Raw genomic sequence first — 20,483 nt, 5'->3', positions numbered from 1 at the left:
GGTCCGTCGCAATTCCTTCCTCTTCGACCCCGGCGTTGCGTACGCACATCACCGCTATCTTACACACGGGTTTAATCAGTTCTCCATAACCCTCCCATAGGGCTGGACTGTATGTCTTCATACAGCGGGAGCATTTCTATGCATTCTATGCCTCTGGTCTGTTGACCTGCTGCCTTCCATTACAGATCCTGCCAGGGGGAACGTCTTCATGGCGCCACCCAGCCGCACGCCTCGTTCCCCCGTCTCGTTACGACTCCCAAACACTCCCTGACACGCCGCGTTCCCCCGTGCCACGCCGCCAATGAGAGAGAGGCAACATTGTGAGATCCTTTTGCATCACACGCGAGTGGGCAGGCATGATATGATTACAGTGCGTCTGTAGTGTGGTGTGTGTGTGTGTGAGACAGACTCACGAGGGGGGGGGGGGGGGGGGGGGGGGGGGGGCTGACATGGGAATGTACGAAGACGATGGGTCAGGACCAAATGTCGGAAGGCTCTAATGGACACATGGCGTCGAGGGGAAGACGAACTTGAAGCCGGGCCCACACTTCACCTCCACTAACAAGGCCCGGTCAGAGATGACGTGGCCAGTGACGTCACCGTGAGGCCCAGCCTCAGCACTCATCTGGGGGGGGGGGGGGGGGGGTCGCGGGCGACTGCCTCCGCCGGGTCCAGAGAGCCGAGACCACTGGGAGCACAGGAAGCCTTTATCAATCCACATCTGCAGAACATCTCTCCCGCTCGTATCACAGCCCTGAGCGGTGGAAATCCAGCGCCTGGCATAGTTAGATAACCAGAGCAGCAGTGGCTTTGCAGATCCAAAGACTGCTCTTTGCCCTCCGTGGTAAGCTGCTGAGCGGAGGGAGGATAAAAAAATAATAAAAAAATGATGATTCAGGCCACGCTACAGTGAGAAAAACCTCCAGAAATGCAATTCGGAATGTTCCAGGCCCTTTCTGACAATTTAGTTGTAGTTAAACAATGCTCTCAACACAGAAAGGAAGGATTTGACAATGTACAAGAGGGTGAAACTCCCGCCTAAAATAAGCCTCTGGCAAAGATGTTTGAAAAATATCTGCTGTAAGTGATAAGAGTTGAGGTTTGAACTCGGTTTTATAACTCCATCTTCACCATCCTCGAGAGTTCGTTTTCATGTCAAGTTGGGAAGTTATGAGAGCAATCATGTTACATCTGAAATGTGTTCGTATTAGTCTCATTTTTCATAAAGATTGGGAGCTGCATTGGAAAAAGTGATCAAAAAAACAAATCTCAAACAATGTAAAACTGACTAGCTGGGAATAGGAACTGAGAAAATGAACGTGAAACATTAAAACGGTGAGACAAAATACTTTTGGGGGAAGTTCATCTGTAACAAACACAGGGGGGAGTTCATCTGTTATTCCTGCCATGCACTCGCTAACAATGCTAAATAAGATACATCAGCGTGCATCTCATCAGCTTGTTCCAGTTGAATTTACCCAAATCAAGTCGCTTAATCAGCGCTGATATGCTTCAGCACACCACTACTTACAAGGCAGGCTCGTTTCTGCACCCCCACCTGACCCTGCCCTCACATGACCCTGGTCTGGCCACAGTAGACTAGCCCTACATGGCCCTGGTCTGACCACAGTAGACTAGCCCTACATGGCCCTGGTCTGACCACAGTAGACTAGCCCTCAAATGACCCTGGTCTGACCACAGTAGACTAGCCCTACATGGCCCTGGTCTGACCACAGTAGACTAGCCCTACATGGCCCTGGTCTGACCACAGTAGACTAGCCCTACATGACCCTGGTCTGACCACAGTAGACTAGCCCTACATGGCCCTGGTCTGACCACAGTAGACTAGCCCTACATGGCCCTGGTCTGACCACAGTAGACTAGCCCTCAAATGACCCTGGTCTGACCACAGTAGACTAGCCCTACATGGCCCTGGTCTGACCACAGTAGACTAGCCCTCAAATGACCCTGGTCTGACCACAGTAGACTAGCCCTACATGACCCTGGTCTGACCACAGTAGACTAGCCCTACATGACCCTGGTCTGACCACAGTAGACTAGCCCTACATGGCCCTGGTCTGACCACAGTAGACTTGCCCTCAAATGACCCTGGTCTGACCACAGTAGACTAGCCCTACATGACCCTGGTCTGACCACAGTAGACTAGCCCTACATGACCCTGGTCTGACCACAGTAGACTGGCCCTCACATGGCCCTGGTCGTGGACTTTCCACGACCCTCACACAGAGACGACCCTCACACCCCATGCATGTCACCCGTCTCCCCCAGCAGGCACAGTGGAGCGATGAAGAGCCTGAGGGGAGGCCTGGAGGAGGAGGTGTTGCTACACCTCAGCGTGGGGCACGGTGGGGGGGGGGGGAAGCACGGACAAAACAGAAAGACTTCTTGAGCGAGATCGTGAGCGAGATCGTGAGCGAGAGAGCGAGAGAGAGAGCGAGAGAGCGAGAGAGCGAGAGAGAGAGCGCGAGAGAGAGAGCGCGAGAGAGAGAGAGAGAGAGAGAGAGAGAGAGAGAGAGAGAGAGAGAGAGAGAGAGAGAGAGAGAGAGAGAGAGAGAGAGAGAGAGAGAGAGAGAGAGAGAGAGAGAGAAATAAGGGTTGGAGGGGTTCTGAAACACTCTGAATCAATAATGGAAGCCATCGTCACACTCTCCATCAAAGGGGCACACCAACATTCACACACACACACACACACGCACGTACACACACAACAGGAGCAGAGCAGTCGGCCGTGTGGCAAACCAAGCTTTAAAGTCAGACAGGCAGGGGATGGATGGAGGACCGGGAAAGCGGTGATGAATAGATCTTTGTACTGGGAAAAAGGAGGGAGTGAAGAAAAAGAGGAGGGAGGCAGGTATGGGGGGGAAGTAGTCACAGCTCTCTCTCCACAGCACCGGCATTGAGAACGAAAGGAAACGTACTCGTAGTGCAGAGAAAAAAAAAAAAAAAAAAGTGTTGTAAGGAAGTGTAAAACCAAGTACACACAATCATCCCTACAGGAAGCCCTTTTGAAAAAAAATATCTAATAAAAAAATCGAATCCAGAGTTTCCTTTGAACGAGACAAAGCAGACCGACGTGAAGACGGGGAGCGATACAGGGAGGATATTGATAGGCACCAGCTGCTTCCACCATCCCTGTGGGAGTGAGTGGGCAGTGGGCAGAGAGTGGGAAGGCGGACACCGCGGAGCGTCTGGCCCGTCCCCCCGGGCCAGGCAAGCGTGGTCGTCCGCTGCCCCGGAAAGGAGACACCAAAGTCAGCCGTGCGAAGCAGGCACAGCTGGGGGGCCCGACCGGAGAGGTGAGCCGCCGCTGGGAGGGGGTGGAAGGCGCGCACACGTTGCTTCTCGTATTCATCAGAGAGCTCAGCAAGCTCGGGGGGGGGAAGATGGCCGCAGCGCGGGGGGGAGTGCCCGCGAGAAAGAACCGGAACTGCACTCCAGCGGCGCGCTGCGGGGAAAAAGTAATGAGCGCGTCTGAATATCAGGGATTGTGTGTGTGTGTGTGTGTTTGTGCTCTGCGACACACACACACACCCAGACAAGCAATCTCAAACGCGTCTTAGCCTCAGGTGGTCAGCTCCCCGTGAGGCCGAGAGCTCCGAGGGAGAACACGTCGCCAACCTTGCTAATTGATGGCGTCTGCCTTCACGCCATGTCCCCACAAAGACGGGTGAGGGCTCTTAGAGGATTACGGCTTGGCGACGCGGCGAATCGCACGTTAATACCGGTGCTAAATGTGGCATGAGGGGCATGTTGCGCAACATTCCCATTAAAAATAGATATATTTTCCCCCTCGCCTTAGAGAAGCATATTCACTGCAGCAACTCATACTGAGCAGAGAATCCACTCACATTAGTAGCCCTCTGAATCCAATTATTTAGAAAAAACAAGGAAAATATATTGCCCGTGCGTGGGAGAGAAAGAACCTGACACAGAAAACCAGTTGTTTTTTTTTTTTTCCCTCAGACTGATTGTGAGATGAACAGGCTACCAAAAGTCTTTTTTATTTATTTATTTTTTATTCTTAATACACACCTGCAACAGTCTGTTGGGGAGAATGGAGCAGCCGTGCTCTGGGCTACAAGCAAATGCGCTAACCAGGATACGTTTATTTACAAAGGTAACAGGAGCACAATAATATGTAGCGTTGCTCGAGAAATGGGACGCCGAGCTGGGAATTCAGTATGCAGACACCTAAGAAGAACAGCATACCATTATCTACTTTTTATTGTTATTATCAAGGAGGCGGGGGGGGGGGGATATTAAACTTCATTTTACCTTTGTTGTCATCGAAAAGCATCGAGTCATAATTGTGAGCGAAAAGCTCTTTCTCCACCTCCTAAGAAGGTCCCCATGCTTTCAATTAAATGGTAACAACATTTACTTAATGAGCCACTCAAATCTTGCTCGTGCCTTAATACAATTTATTTCTTCCCCTTTTCATAAATAATGAAAGAGATTCCTCCCTGTTTGCCAGTCTATGTATCCGGGTGGATAAGGACCCGTTTGAATAGCAGCCAATTACAGGCCGGCTCCTCACTCTACTAAGGGCCTGAAAGCCTGTGGATGCTTTTCATTAGGTCTGACTGGAGCGGCCGTAATTCCAGCATAACACAGAGATAGGTGCCAAACCACCAGGCTGAAGCTATCACCGCCATCAGTGCCTGAAGAAGTCATTTTCTTCCACAGGGAAACGGAGCGCAAACACACACACACACACACACACAGAAAGAAAGAAACAATATTGGTGATTTATGGTGAGGGAGAGATATGGCAGCAGCTGGCGTGATTACACCAAGACCAACAACGGAGACAAATGTATAGGGAACGCAACAGACATACCCGGCTACAGTCACCCCGCCTAACTCGTCAGGAAATGACATCACCGGCACAAGCTGGAGCGGCCTCTATCCCGCGCCTTCGCTCTCATCCCCCCGTAACGCCGCAGTCTGAACCACCAAAACCAAAGAGGACCCAAACAGACCCAAAACCTTTAGCTGCTGCCTACTTTGATTGATTCCACAGAACCCCCTGTCTGGCTTCCCCCCACCCATAACAAACAAAACAACAAAAGCCCCAGATAATAATAAGTGTGCTGAAAGAGGCAATCCTATTTTATAAGCCGAGCTCAGGGTTGATGGATCAGCTGGGCGTTTGGGGGGCCAACAGGCTCCTTCTGTCACAGGGCCCACGTTCTACAGACACTCATCTCTGTACTGAGGGGAGGGGTCATGGATTTGATTTGGCAGAAGACAAATTGCCCTCACAAGCCCTGGAACAGGAAATGGAGGCGCGTTTAATCCCTGGTCCTGGTCGGCGGCCCATGGTGAAAGCTACAGACAAACACCCGACCCCCGACGTTAGGTATCAACGCGGTTTACGGCCTGTGAAGTCTGGGTCACCCTAATAAGTTGGCAGTGTTTTTTTTTTTTTTTTCGTTTTGTTTTTTCAGCCACACGCCAGAAAAGTGTAACACAATCGCGGTAGGACTGTTGCTGACTGAAACAGCCCCTGCACGCGTGCGCTTCTGAGAAAACGCCACGCGTCAAGCTCAAAACCTGCCAGAGACATTGCAGCACGTGACCGAAAAACTCTGAATAACAAGGATTGATTGGCCTGTTGAAGTTCACTGGAATGTCAAACGTTAGGTTTAGACCAACACCTGCCACGTGAGGTATGAGCGCGCTGGGAAAGTGGCAGAATGTTTTAACGATGAGTATTACTCTTGACACCGCGTACACGGTAATGGTCCTGACACCATAACATTATTTCGTGCATAAGACTAATTTCACACACTGGGGAGTTGAGAGTGGAAATCTAATGAAAGAACCTGGCTTTTAGCTCCCAGTGAAACAAATGTACGTGTGTGCTCCAGTGTAGCTAAGTCTATAGGACAACAGATCAGTGCCCAGATTATTCTCTTGTCCTTTCCCTGAACCCACTCTCCCTTTTCAATCCACTATTCACACACTCCGACCACATCAGAACCAGTCAGAAACTAATGCCCCTCGGGGCCGTTTGCCTTCAGTAGGATCATCAGATCCCACCCGGAACCAGGCTGGGGTTGTAAAACACACCGTCTTGCCCTTTTGAAGGAGACTCTGGGCGCTAGGCATCCTCATTTAGCAGAGCTTGCATGATCCGATTCAGTGGCTCCGGAATGACTACGGCGATGCAATTGCGAAGGTGATTCCGCTGGAGGTGCGATTGCCACGGGAAGAAGCCAGGAGGAGATGGTCTCGGGGGGGTTTAGGCGGCGCTCCTTCGGAAGCGATGATGTCTGTGATCCGAGGGGGTCAGTCAACATGACGGAGCGAACCTGGGTTCGGTGCTTCTGAAACGGCCGGTTGGAATCTCAAGCGGGGCTCATGCCAAACATCCAACACAGCAAGCCCCAGCTCTGTAATCATCATCATTCGATTTGAAATGATCCACCCGAGACCCACATTCCATCTCTGAAAAGAGGCTCGCCTCATCTCACCTTGCAACCAAGCCTCCCATGCCACGGAAAGAAAACCGACTAAGCCATGACAAAACAACTGAAATCCATCTTATTACACCAAAGAAGACCATAAAACAGACATCCACACAAAAACCGGTACTCCGGTATCAAGTCGGTACTTCCCCCCCCAAAAAACGGTACGATACCAGGATTTCTGAAGTGACGCTCGTGGGTACGTGTGGAGAGGGGAACTTTCGAACGCTGACGAGCGCCGTATTAAAAAACACAATCCACAAAAGCTTGGTCGACAAGACAAGTGGAAGTGCCCCGTATGGAAATACTTGGTGTGAGTCCGATGACAATGACAACATCTCCAGAAACCAATTTGAAAACCTCACCATTCAAGTACTTTATGGTTTGCAGCATTCTGCAAACGCAATACCTAACACTAAGGCATACAAAAGGATGGCACTACACGCTTAACAGATTTTTTTACAGAGGCTTTTAGATGACGCTGTTTGCCGAAATTTGGGGTTTGGGATGTATATAAGCTCTGTTGAATCCATTTTTTCAAATTCTTACAAATGATGTTCCAAGTTAAGATTTATATTGTTGAGGTCTACAAATGATCTCCAAGTCATGTGCTGAGTTTGCTTAATGTCTACACTTAGTCCACACAAATATTTTGCCTGTTCAGTAACCTATTTTAGTTTTTCTGCTTTGGTATCGGAAATGGTATTGAGTACCGTGAAATTTAACTGGTATTGAAATGTGGGTACCGTGACAACCCTAATCCACCCACAGAGACACGTAATTACCACTATCACAATAACAACACCGAAAGGATTAATTTCCTATTAGACAGAATATATCCTATAGTTCCGTTCTGGCGTTTTAGTGTTGTTTTAATTGAGATCCCATTTTCTAATTAAAGAACTTGAAGCTTAAATCCATCTTGCGCTGCCAATGGCCCTGGTTCTCTCAACGTACTCAACTAGGTGATGTATAGACAATTGATATCCAACACACACACACACAACGCCTGAAAGCCGTTTAACACACAAAAAGGGGGGAAAGAAACCAGTCTTCATATTGCCATTCTTCCATTCCCGTTGGTTGATTTGTTTGATGTCCCGCTATTAGCTCAAGCCGCAACGTGCGGGGAATACCGATAAACCACTCGAAGCAGTTGTGAGCAAATGGATTTCTAAATGTTTGTCTTTCCATTTGCGCTCACCCTTGATACCGTTGTTTTTATCATATCTGGCGTCAAAGCGCCACCCTCCTACATAGAACCATTAGGAAACACCAGCAGACTCGATATCCGTTAGCTAACGACCAAACGTAAATGAACGGGGATCTTTAGTGAGGGGTCCAGAGAGACACACCAGTCGCTAACAGCCCACGCCGCAAACCTAAACGAGACAAACCTTCCCCGAGTGAAAGTCAAGAGGACCTGCGCCCTGCCAAAAATAGCCGAATGTGAAATTGCCTGGCCAACGTTTGGAAATCTTGTTAGTATACTGGGTTGATGGGATGAGCTTGTGTGATGGGGTAGGGCCTAATGGATTTGTAAGAAGACACACAAAAAAAAAACTGGCTGGTGAGGCAGGTTGACCATCCCTGGAGAGCGGGGCGGGGGGAAACATAGGAAGGGCATCTGGCATACCTGCCATTCACTGTGTTCTGCTGGGTGTGAGGGGGGGGGGGAAACATCTAGCGGGACTTGTTCCAATAAAAGAAAAAAAAGAAAACAAAGTATGGCATCAACACTAAATGCTTTACTTAGCCTTGGGTTCATTCACACATGTGGCTTTGTTACACTTGAGACCCAAGGCCCTTATTCAAATTCAGAGGGAGGAGGAGGGATAATGAAGTAGAGAGAGTGAAACAAAGAGGAACTGCGAGAGACAGAATTAGTGTGTCATGACAGAGAGGGGGACAGAGAGAGAGAGAGAGAGAGAGAGAGAGAGAGAGGGAGAGAGGGAGAGAGGGAGAGGGAGAGAGGGAGAGAGGGAGAGAGGGAGAGAGGGAGAGAGGGAGAGAGGGAGAGAGGGAGAGAGGGAGAGAGGGAGAGGGAGAGAGGGAGAGAGGGAGAGAGGGAGAGAGGGAGAGAGAGAGAGAGAGAGAGAGAGAGAGAGAGAGGGAGAGAGGGAGAGAGGGAGAGAGGGAGAGAGAGAGAGAGACAGAGAGAGAGACAGAGAGACAGAGAGACAGAGAGACAGAGAGAGAGAGAGAACTGGAGGCTGAACAGGCAGCTCAACAGGTGGGATGGAGACAGCCATCTGTCTCAGACCAGTGAGCGGCCTTGACGAACAATACCAGAGGCAGTCGTGGCGCACTCAAAACAAACCCATGAACAGCCCTGAAGGGCTGTGTTAAGGAGAAAGCCAAATAGGAAGATGACTGTTCAAGACTGACTGCGTTGCGCCAGTAAGCCCAGGGCACGCTCTATTAGTGAAGACTTTTGATCTGTGGACAGTAGGACAGGCTCTTCAGACACACGTCTTATAACTGTCTGATTTTGGGTATAAAAGCCCTCATGATGCTGTCATACAGCTTTGAAAGAGCTACCCTTCTGAACACATTAACGAATAATAAAAAAAAAAGGCAGCGCTATGCCAAGAACGAGTAGCCCAACCACGGGGGGGGGGGGGCTGTATCACTATACACGAGCAAACACATGCTACGCTCAGGGAGAGAAAACACAACAGGGAGGGAAGGACGACCCCCCCCCCCCCCCACACACACACACACACACACACACACACACACACGAGCGGACGTGCGCACACTCACGGCCTATAGCAGCGCGGTCAGGGATGGCATTTTTGGCCAACGTTGACCGTGAAACACAGTGGGGTTCTCGCTCAAATCGGCCGTTTCCTTTTGCTACAGTGCTTGCGTTCATTAGTAGTACCTCTGGCCGGCTGTTTCCCTCCTTCTGCATGAAGTAGTGCTTCTTGAACTCGTAATAGGTGTTGTACTGGTTCCAGGACTGCAGGAAGTCAAACCTGTAGAGTGCACAGACGCATACATCAAGCTAACAGGCAGATTCATGTGAGCAGGCTGCATGGGGTGTGGGACCGAGGCTGAAGGCCCTGGTTGGTGACTGGGGTGTGGGACCGAGGCTGAAGGCCCTGGTTGGTGACTGGGGTGTGGGACCGAGGCTGAAGGCCCTGGTTGGTGACTGGGGTGTGAGACCGAGGCTGAAGGCCCTGGTTGGTGACTGGGGTGTGAGACCGAGGCTGAAGGCCCTGGTTGGTGACTGGGGTGTGGGACCGAGGCTGAAGGCCCTGGTTGGTGACTGGGGTGTGGGACCGAGGCTGAAGGCCCTGGTTGGTGACTGGGGTGTGAGACCGAGGCTGAAGGCCCTGGTTGGTGACTGGGGTGTGGGACCGAGCCTGAAGGCCCTGGTTGGTGACTGGTCATCCGGGCGGTCCGGGCTCACCGAGGGTCGTTCTTGGCGCGGACGCTGGTTTCAAACTTGTCGCCGTTCCTGGCCACGTACTCCGCCAGCTTGTCGATGACGGGTTGGATGTCAGGGGGCGGAGGGATGATGGCTGCGGTTGGGGTTGGGGCAGGGGTTGGGGCTGGAACAGACACTGGAGCCTGGGGCTTGGAGCTGACCCAAAAGAGAGGGAGAAGGAAGAGATGTGGTGAGGGAAAAGGAACGAAAGAAGGGGAGTGAGATGCTGAACATTCCAGCATAACACTGTATACACATATATGCATTTTTCTTATCGTTATTCTCTTTTTTATGGGTACTTTTTTCTTTTTGTGTTTTCAGGCCTACAACGTGTCTGTTGCCCCAATAATTTCACTGCTCAGAATGTCCAGTCTAATGATGTGCACAGGACAAAAACATCTCTCTTTGCCTCTTTTGACAAACAGCTTTCTGATACAAAACCAAACGTTCAAGAGCAGGTGTCCACCCACCTGGTCTCTGCGACGACAGGGGGCATGGAGACGGGGACACGCTGGGGAGGGGCTGCGACCGGAGCTGCTGTGATGATTGGCTCAGGAGGCGGAGGGGGCGTGGTCCCGGGAGGAGGCGGGGCTCCGGTGGAGGAGGCCTGTCCCATCATGCCAGAGGGTAGGGAGCTGTAGTAGGCGTTGGCGTCGATGCCCGGCGGAGGCGGGGCTAAGCAGTAACTCCCATCGGGAAGCAAGCAATACCCATAATACATTGCGGCTACGTTGGCTGCAAAGATAAAAAATAAAAAAAGGGGGAGGGGAGGCATCAATAAACATTTCACAACAACGCTTCAGGCTTACGTCTGAACAAATGCTCATACATAAACTCGCGTGTTCTCCATCAGCTAGCAGATATGTGTGTTTGTATAGCATGCGACAGCTTTGGGTATTCATTCTGCCTCTTGTGTGGGAGGGATGTGGCGGATGTACGTTCAGGTCTGCCTTCATCACTAATGAGATCTTGGCCCAGGCATAGGCAGAGGCAACGATTAAAGCCAATGCGACGCCAATGCGACGTTGAGAGGAATTCAAAACGAAAATAATCTCACGTCTGGATCAATGTCCACTTAATTAAATTTACTGTGAGGGCGGAATAGGAAAATGGGGACAAAGAAATTTTTATGATTCTTTTCTTCACGTCCCAAGTAATTAGGATCAACCGGTATTCACATTTAAATGGTAATGCTTTAAAGGAGGATATTGAATGCATTAGAGCGCCAACACAATAAAGAAACAGGGACACACACACACCCAGAGTGTACAAAACACATTTCTAAAACCGGATACGAACACAAGTGCCTTGGTAGGTCCTTCGATGCCGCGGGGCAAGTGAGTCATCGGCTGCTTTTCAGAACCGCGGCTCTAGGGGGTGACAAAAGGAGCGACACCTTAAACAACCGTTTGAGGTGTGGCGGCGCGTGATGGCACTTCACCCTACTTGCCTCGGGGGGGAATGTCCCTGTACTTACTGTAAGTCGCTCTGGATAAGAGCGTCTGCTAAATGACCAAATGTAAAAATTTAAATGACATGAATGTGTACATCCATATCTGTAAACAAAAAAGTGGGCATTCTTGTGCCGTGCACTCCTGTGGGACTGTCGAGGAGTCCATATTCATATGTTCATCACGGAGGGGAGACGGCCTCAGCTTTCGTTTCATTACATCCGGCATCCACTCAAGGGAGGGAAAAGACGTAGAAGAGGGCTGACCGATTCAACATGCGTGCGCTCGCGCTTGTGACAATGCGCCCCAGCGTGTGTGGCCGTGCGTGTCGCAGCCTGCCGATCAACGATCTGCGCCTTCGACGGCGAAGCATGCCGAACGAAGATAAGGCGACGAGGGGGGTGGGCGAAGCGAAGTCCGGCCTCGTCAGTGAAATGAGAACGAGGACACTCTGTGCGATATCAACACGTTAGTCACCGGACTGGCCGGCGTGTCGTGACACTTTCCAATCTCCACGTCGGCTGGAAGTGGCGTCCTGCAGCGAGAGCCAATCGTTTTGTGCACTTGATACTCATTTGTACCCCTGTTCCGTTTCCCTGGGCGCCAAACGCAGAGATTAGGATTCAGCGACGGATGCTTATCTGCTCGATCGTGCTCCCGCCCGGATGAGACGGAGTCTGAGATGTGGAGGAGGAGCGGGGGGGGGGGGGGGGGGGGGGGGGGAGAGATAAAGAGAGCGAGAGAGAGATAAAGAGAGCGAGAGGGGATAAAGGGGAGAGAACCCTGGGACAGAAGCGAGGGTGTGCTCAACATCAATTGTCGGGTGTTGACTGGAGTGAGAGGAACATGTTAAGGGGGGGGGGTTAGATCGCCACACTACGCGACGCGCAACCAAACAATAACGAGGAGCGATGGAGATACCAGGCGCTGTGCCCCGGCGAAGTTCCGGGCAAACGTGTTTGTGTGGAACTCTGCGGACGCAGGGTCACTGCTGTTCCTTCGGCTCTCCAGATGATGATGATGATTGTTATGCTCGTGGGCAGCTCTTCAGCGCGCCTCTGTGAACACAAACAGTTCGCGGCGCTGCGGCAAGAAGGTTCAAGAAGCTACGGCAACCAATCGATACCCTTCAGGCCTGTGATGGTCAAGGGAGGCGGTTCTCCACACCTTGTAATCCAATACCGAGCCGGCTGTTAGAAGAACTCTTAACTCCACCCTAGTACAGTAAAACTAGGACACTCCAGGAAAACTTCCTGAGGCAAAGGGTGGATCTGAAATGAGATACTGGGTCCCTCTGGGTAATGAACGGCCAACATTACAAATGCAGGAAAAATGTCTGGAAGAAACAGACAAACTAGCGTCGCTCCGCTAGGGACTGACTCATTGGTAGATGCAGCACAGTTCAGAGGTCGGACGCTGCAGCTGCCTGTGCAGAGGCATGTAAATCGCGTTAATGGAGATATCAGTATTCACGGAGCGGCGGAGTCCAATGAGCCTGTGCGAGGGAACGTGGGTTGGGTACCGCAGCGTCGAGGGTGGCAGAAACGGAGCTCCGGGACTTGGAAAAGCGGGGGAGGCGGCCTCAAGAGTCGTCGCGGACGGATGTCCGCACGTCTGAGGGCTCCGTACCAAGGGGGGTGAACTCTGTGTGCCACCAAACATCCAGCCTGCAGATGGCCGACTCCACTTCCACCCCTGGAGGTCAGACCACAGCCGGAATTCGACATTTTCGGAATATTCATCCCGAACACCCGGTTTGAGTGGCACCAACCGGATGGGGAGCTCGTAGCCCGGAGGGAGGGGTTTCACGGCGCGATTACGAAACGCCTCCCCCTAGGCTTACGGAACAGGGAAAAGCTGTCATATCGGAGACGATGCGAATGCGACACGCCTCAGTTTGAGTGGCAGTATGCAGATCAATAGCATGGAAGGAAGGACTTTGAGACCAATTAGACGACACCAGCACAACCCCCCGAGGGGGCAAGACAAATACCAAAGCGATAAAAAGAGCTCAAAACGGCGAGCGAGCGTGCTGCACGCCAGAGGACTGCTCTGAACAGCCCACACTCTTAAAGCATACCGAAGCATCCTCCCTCAAGTCATTCACGTTCGACATGAGGGCTCATGGAATGATAGAGGAGGATCATGTTGAGCAGTCTGCTTCTCCGGAGCCTCTGATGTGAAGCAGGTCCGGGGTTTTCCCCACCGCCTCTCACAGCGAACGGCTACGACGAGCGACGACAATCGAGAAGACCCAGATCTTCAAGGGGCTGAATCTCCCCCGCCCGAAAAGGATGATCGTGTCGGCTTAAGCCGGGAACATTGCGGATCTGTGTCTGCGTCTGGTGGTGGTGGGGGGGAGGATGACGGGAGCGAGAGGGTGGGACGAGGGGCGTTCTCCTCCTGAACCTCGGGAACGGAACGCGGTGGAGCTCTTCCTGCGTGGATGACGAAGACCACTCGAGCCAGCGCAGCATAAACCGTCTTCTCTAAAAAAGACGGGAGACTTTTTTTTGGGGGGGGGGATTGATTTGGGATTCTTTAGACAAAAAGGGAGTCAAGAGGAGCGGGCGTCTTGCGAGGTCGTCTGTGGGGGCCCAGCCTGTCAAACCCAGCTGGGAGCCAACGTGAGAGAGTTACACGGCAAGAAATGATATGCTGATTGTGCATCTGCGGTTCTACTGCTAGTTCGGTTTGCAAGGGCGGTGCAGGCCTCCTACGAGAACAGCACTTTTTCGGAGTGTGTCGCTTAGGCTAAAGTGCCTATGAGGGGCAAAGTAACCTCTACATGCAACTGAGCCAAGCCAGAGACATATTGTGTGGGTTTGAGAGAGAGAGAGAGAGAGAGAGAGAGAGAGAGAGAGAGAGAGAGAGAGAGAGAGAGAGAGAGAGAGAGAGAGAGAGGGGGGGGGGGAGAGAGAGACGGAGAGAGACGGAGAGAGACGGAGAGAGAGATTGCGTGAGTGTGTGTAGAAAGGAACCGGAGACTGCTAGCAGAAGCAGCAAACCAATCTGTAGCTCTGCCAACCAGCAGCATTGGATTCTCTCCAGCAGTGCTCCAAGCAGAGCCAACATCAACACCAGAGTCAACGAACGAAGGAGGCAGGAGAATGCTGCTTCCACAAACATGTTCAAGACTGAGACCGGGTAAAAAAATAACCATCATAAAAAAATGTCAAAACAAACAAGCACTCAATAAAACATTGGAAGAATCCACTGTAAACTGGTATTGACCAGTGTTTTAGTATTGAACTCAGTTCAGAAGTTCATGCAGAGTGATTCTTTCCCGCGGGGGATGGGTGTTGTGTTTGGTTTCAGTCTAAACAGCTTCTGGTTCAGTGGCCAATTCCTGACAAGAAGCTCTCCTATCTGAGAAGCCAAGAAGAAATAAATGGAGTGGAAGTCAACGGAAACTAACAGAAACTCATGCGGTGTGTCCCCCCCCCCCCCCCCCCCTCAGGTACTAGATTTCACACTTTTTCCCGTACAAAATAAAAATTAAGAAAATATAAAGAAAAATATATAAAGAAATAAAAGACAGTGTACTCACAGTCAGCAGTGTACTCTGCTGGTGTCGTGGTCACAGCTGGCTCTGCCACTTCCTCCAGACGGGTTACCATGGCGGCCGCGGCGGCAGCGGCCGCGGCGGCGGCTCCGTTCCGTTCCTGCTGGGCTTTCCTCACCAGCGCTGCCAGGGGATGGTCGGGGTCCATGACTTGTAGAGGCTGCGGCACCAAATAACCCACCAAGGAAAGGTTTTCAATTAGCAACACCATTTGTTCTTCTTAAGAGCGGAAGAAGAGAGACCATTATTTCAGGATTTGATTGATGTAGGATGATTAAAAAAAAAACACTGAAAGGTGTCAAATAGTGTGGCAGTTGCTTGTCTATCGACTCAGTCCTATGGATGGAAAATCTTGTGAAATTCTGTGAAATCCTGTGAAAATCAAATAGTTATTCTGGCAAAGTTATCCAAACCTTTTCAAAGACCCAACTTCAAAGTTCTTAAAGAAAGATGTAGCTCTTGATATTCAGGTTTGAAGTCAAACGAAGCAATGGAAAAAGTGCCTTTTTATTTTTTATTTAGAGAGAAAATCAGATTATATATTTAAAAGCCTTTTATCTCACCATTTACCCTGCGTAACTCACTCCGAATGACAACAAGCAGCACTCATTAAAATCCAGAATTTTAAATTAAGATATGGGAGAGGGGAAAAGACCTGATAGTAATTTGTCCTTAGCCACAACTAAAAGGAGGGCAAAAAAAAAAAACAACAACTAAAAGTCCTTTGAAGTCAGGCCCAATTACGCCTGTGAATTTTGCAATGTAATACTAATGCTCTTCTAATTCAGAAACGTATGAGCCCTTAACATAAAAACACAGATCCATCTCAATTAGCTGGTGGTTAAACCACATAAATTATGCAGAACAAGCTTTAATTAAGAAATTATAGGGTCGACTCTGTTCTACGGATGACAGCTCGGATCATGGCCTGAGGTGAGATAGCGTCTCAAGACATTCCTTTAACCTACGAGAACGAACGCCAAGAGAACAGGTGAATTTAATTGACAGGAGAGAACACCAACCCTACAGTGCATGTGCTCATTTATCTAATGGCGAGAGTCCAGACTTGTCCAATGAGAGGCTATGAAGATGGATGAAAACAAAATGGATCTTTGGTGGTGAACAACCCGGTAATGACTCCCAAGGATTCATTCATTATTTAACCCAGTATCTGATTACACTATGTTGACCACTCAAGCTGCTCATTCTTATTCGTATATGTATATTTTATTTTATATTTAAATTGTTTTATTCTTAGGAATAGTTAAACTTTTGTACCTTTACTTAATTTAAGATTCGTATATGTTCAGTGTTTGCACCTCCCTGCCACAGTCAATTCTGTGTTTGTATTACATGCATGGCGAATAAACCAAATTCAGATTCTGTCCATTTCCTTTCTTGTTCGTTAATTGTGAAATGGCGCCAGGACACGTGATAAATCCCTCTGTGTTATCTGGGGTTGGTGTGAGTGTTACAGTTGAACTGGCTTTGTGTGTGTGTGTGTGTGTGTGTCTGTGTGTCTGTGTGTGTGTGTGTGTGTGTGTCTGTGTCTGTGTGTGTGTCAGTGTGTGTGTGTGTGTGTGTGTGTGTGTGTCAGTGTGTGTGTGTGTGTGTCAGTGTGTGTGTGTCTGTGTGTGTGTGTGTGTGTGTGTGTGTGGGGGGGGTTAGGTGATGCCTTTACCTTCATCAGCTCCTCCAGACGAGAGCTCTTCTTCGGAGCAAACAGGCTCGGGTGGAGGTAGTTGCCGTCGCCGTCGTCGTCTGAATCGGACTGGGATTCTAGAGAGAAACCGAGGGGGAAACACAGGCAGAGCTCTGTAAATGTTTGAAGAAACCTCCGTTAAAACACCCAAAGTCATGTCATCTCCTTGCATTATTCAAACGCAGGACAGAATAACATCGAGGCATTTACATACTGCATGGTGTGTATGCTCCAGCATGAAGCATGACACTGTCCCTACACATCAAATGTGTACAGAGATGAGTAGATGGTAGTTCAGTTTATTTATTCATTTATAACAAGTATATGTTCTCATTTCAACATAAATAATCATAATCAGATGTGAGCTAACATTCTTATAAACATCCTAAAATCCATAAATAATCCTTAATATACATACAGTATGAAGCCATTATGAAATGTTATGTTATTGTGTATTATTAAGTCCAGTGCAGTGACTATCGTAGTATCAACATAAAGTGACATATTCTGGAAGCCCACTTACGAGTACTGTGTGTGTGTGTGTGTGTGCCCCATACCCTGAGACTGGTCCTGCTTGCTGTCAGAGGGTCGGACGTAGCGGCCGTCCTTCATGGCGCGGAGGATGTGTCTGTAGTAAGGGTTCAGGTAGTGGTCGAAACGCAGGAAGTCAAACTGGGAGTTCCCAGACTGCTTGGCTTTCAGCACGATCTCAAACTGCGCCCCTTGCTGGCACACAAAGTTGGCGGTCCGCTCGATGATGGCGTGGGTCTTGGTGGTCGCCGGCTGTAGAGAAGGCGGGACATAAAGAACCATCTCAACCACGTGATCACAACAGAAGTGTCACTCAAATGGGTGACGAAAAGGATGGGTTGACTGCCAGATTCACGATGGTCCTGGGTGAAATCTTACCGTATTTTGAAAAGTTAAAGGGGTTATTGACTGTTTTTTGGGAGTATTTCACACTGTTCCTTTCGGTCTCCGAATAGGTTATGTAACATTGGTTGGGCTGAAAATGGCCCGGGGGCTCTTCTATGCCCCTTGATGCTTCCTGTGAATTTATCCCAGGAAAAAACGCTAGGTTTTCTCCTTTTATGGTCATGCTATTAATATATAGATGAGCTGCACACTTATTGGTTGGTTTACAACGAGCGAAGCTGCGGAACAACACGGCCAACAACACTCACTGAAACAAGAAGTTGGAGACTTGAAATAAAAACGTACAACTAAATCTATTGTGTCTACACAACACTGATTTCAAGAGATTGACTAGATATAATTTGAAATTATTACGTTAGTTGTTTCCACTTCTGTTGTCGAAGCAAACAGGATCAACTTAGGTGTGTAACGTTAGCACTACGGCTTAGCAAACAAACTATCGTGATTCAACTCGGCTTCAGTTAGCTCCAGTTATCTTGCTGAAAAATAGATCTGGACAAACATGCATCTTGAATCTTGAACTGCATTGCTAATAGCGACAACATCGTAATACAGCTTGCGGTTGTGATGAACATAAGGTCGGAACAGCACCTCTTTTCAGCGACAGCTTCATAGCAAATCCTGCGGGTAATTGAGGGTCGAACTGCACAGAGATCTTCTCATAGACAAACATCACAGCTCATCAGAGTCTTTGGTTCCTTAGGAAGACTCTGAAAAGTGTCAGCATTCCCTGCACAGCCTGGAACACTGCATTTACCACTGTAGTCCATTTGCAATATGCTAGAAGAACGTTCTTCTTTGTAATTCTGTGGAAGTACACAGAGCAGCGCGCAGCAAATTTTGGGACGTGACCAAGGTACAGACCAGAGCCACCGAACTGTCAATGGACTTAGGGGTTCGCTGTGTCCATTTTACCCAGTGAACTGTCGTTATTCAACTGTGACAAGGTAAATTCGGTTCTGCAATCAATGACCCCTTTAACACTATTCGACGGTGACAGAAACAGGATGAATCACTTTCATACAACACACGAGAGTTGAGAAGTTTCTCATCTCGCTTTTTCTCCCAAACCTCCATAAAACACATCCAAAATGGAAATCGGTGGGACCGGACGTGATACATTATTCAATATTGCTCTGACTTGTACTTTCAATGATTAATCCTCCTAGTTATCATTCTCCTTCTGCTAGCCAGAGAGCACGGGGGCAAATAAGAGCAACAATCTTGGAAATAACACACATTTCTCATCAAGATGAAAATCATGAATAATGAATAAAAACTTTGAGGCGGGCTGGCGGGCCTTGGGCACCGCGGCATCCGGCTGCGACGCGGCCTTATTGCATGCTGATCCTCAGAGGGGCTGAACGGCCTACGCTCCTTAAAAGACCCAACAAATAACCTCGCGGCCATTAGGAAGATAGATGAGGACACACACTCTTCCTTATGGAGTCGTGGCAACCACTTCTCCCCCTGCCAAACCTCCCTACCCCTGGCTGAACGCTCAGCCGTGTGATAAAGGAGAGGAATCACCAGCGAAGGCCAAGATTAATAACGTAGGCCGGACGGAGGAATTTTGCCGCCTTTTAAATGAACGGATGGGAGCAATTGGTCAGGTTGGGTGTCTGGCATCGAAAGCTCGTTAGAAAAGAGAAGTCATGGGGGCGAGACTGAGATCACACGGGTGTGTGATGGGAGATGGAGTCTGAGAGCAGAGAGGAGCGGCTGAAGGGTCACTATGTAGGTCAGGCACCACTGGAGGGTGTGTGTGTGTGTGTGTGTGTGTGTGTGTGTGCCATAACCAGGGTCATGCTGAGATGACAGGCTGGCAGTGACAATAACAACCTCCATCTCGGTATCTCCCCCCGTTATGTCACCGTCTGTCACCCGGCGTCCGGTTTCCCTCTGATCAGTTTGTGGCATCAATATTATTATACGTTTGGCTGACCCGCAGGTCCGGGTGACAGAATGGACCGTCTGTTCTTCAGACAGTCTTTCAGAGTAGCGTTATTTATTTGAGATATTCCTCCCCGACGTCACCAAGGTAGAGGCTATGCTACATAAGTTCCAGGTTGGAGGTATTTCTGGCCGTTCCGTAGCCCTGGGGGAGTCTGTCGTGAAGGGTTAGCGACGATGACTTACCAGTTCCATATCCGGAGGGATGACCAGGCCTGGGGGGGCGACAAACGGTTCCTCATTCTCCTCCGACTCGGCTTCCTCTGCTGGGGGGGGGGGGCGGGAGGGGGCAGGCAGCAGGTGAGAGAGAGAGAGAAAGAGGGAGGGAGAACACAATAAGATGGAAGGCCCACATTCGCTCAGGGCCCAAGCACTCAGTCCGGGCCTCCTCCCCTCCTCTCGTCGCGGCCAGAGGCACTTTAGCCGTCAGCTTTCGTCATGCGTAACTTTTCGGAGGCGGGCGGGCAGTCCCTGCAGCGTTTGTTGCAACGGCACCTCCGCTGCGCCACTGCGTTCACACTAACACACCCCTCCTCCTTCCCTCACACACACCGTCTCTCCACTGTGGGAGACAATAGGCGGACAGGGTTGGGGAAATGAGATCAAATATGTATGCGGGTGTGCACTTTAAGGAGTCTACAGATGAATGGGGTGGGAGCACATTCATGGCAAATCTTCATCCCCGCCCATCCCCCCCAACCCCATCCTCCCATCTCCCCCCCCCCCCCCCCCCATTCCCCCTCCACCTTGTTACTCTTAATGGACGCCAATTTACTGCTAATGTAATCGGAGGCTGGGCCAGTCTCCTGAGCTCAACAGCCAACCATTTCCAGACAAAAAAAGCTCCATCAGAAACCGTCCCTTTAGGTTTGGTTCGTCATGTCTGCTCTCGTCTCCCTCCCTCTTTCTCTCTCTGAGTTTCAGAAAGGCTTTAGCTCTGCTGAATG

At 49.9% G+C, this 20,483-nt stretch overlaps 1 protein-coding gene across 3 annotated transcripts in view; it reads right to left on the bottom strand.

Annotated features, from left to right (window-relative positions):
* Nucleotides 1-20,483, bottom strand: part of sfswap (splicing factor SWAP) — a 55,565-nt gene that overhangs the window by 30,559 nt on the left and 4,523 nt on the right. For 2 of the 3 annotated variants that reach the window (XM_084693672.1, XM_084693674.1), the window contains exons 4-10: nt 19,723-19,802; nt 17,205-17,430; nt 16,627-16,724; nt 14,931-15,105; nt 10,400-10,664; nt 9,912-10,085; nt 9,381-9,474 (exon numbers count right to left, since the gene is read on the bottom strand). In XM_084693672.1, the coding sequence (XP_084549798.1) occupies nt 9,381-9,474; nt 9,912-10,085; nt 10,400-10,664; nt 14,931-15,105; nt 16,627-16,724; nt 17,205-17,430; nt 19,723-19,802 (1,112 nt within the window). The remainder of the gene's footprint in view (nt 1-9,380; nt 9,475-9,911; nt 10,086-10,399; nt 10,665-14,930; nt 15,106-16,626; nt 16,725-17,204; nt 17,431-19,722; nt 19,803-20,483) is intronic. The other variant, XM_084693673.1, reaches the window with a different exon arrangement.

The sequence above is a fragment of the Hypomesus nipponensis genome, chromosome 27, assembly GCF_054491055.1.
Source record: "Hypomesus nipponensis isolate SF chromosome 27, ASM5449105v1, whole genome shotgun sequence".
Taxonomy (NCBI): domain Eukaryota; kingdom Metazoa; phylum Chordata; class Actinopteri; order Osmeriformes; family Osmeridae; genus Hypomesus; species Hypomesus nipponensis.
The sequence above is the reverse complement of the archived record's forward strand: the minus strand, read 5'-3'. Positions and strand labels throughout refer to the sequence as shown.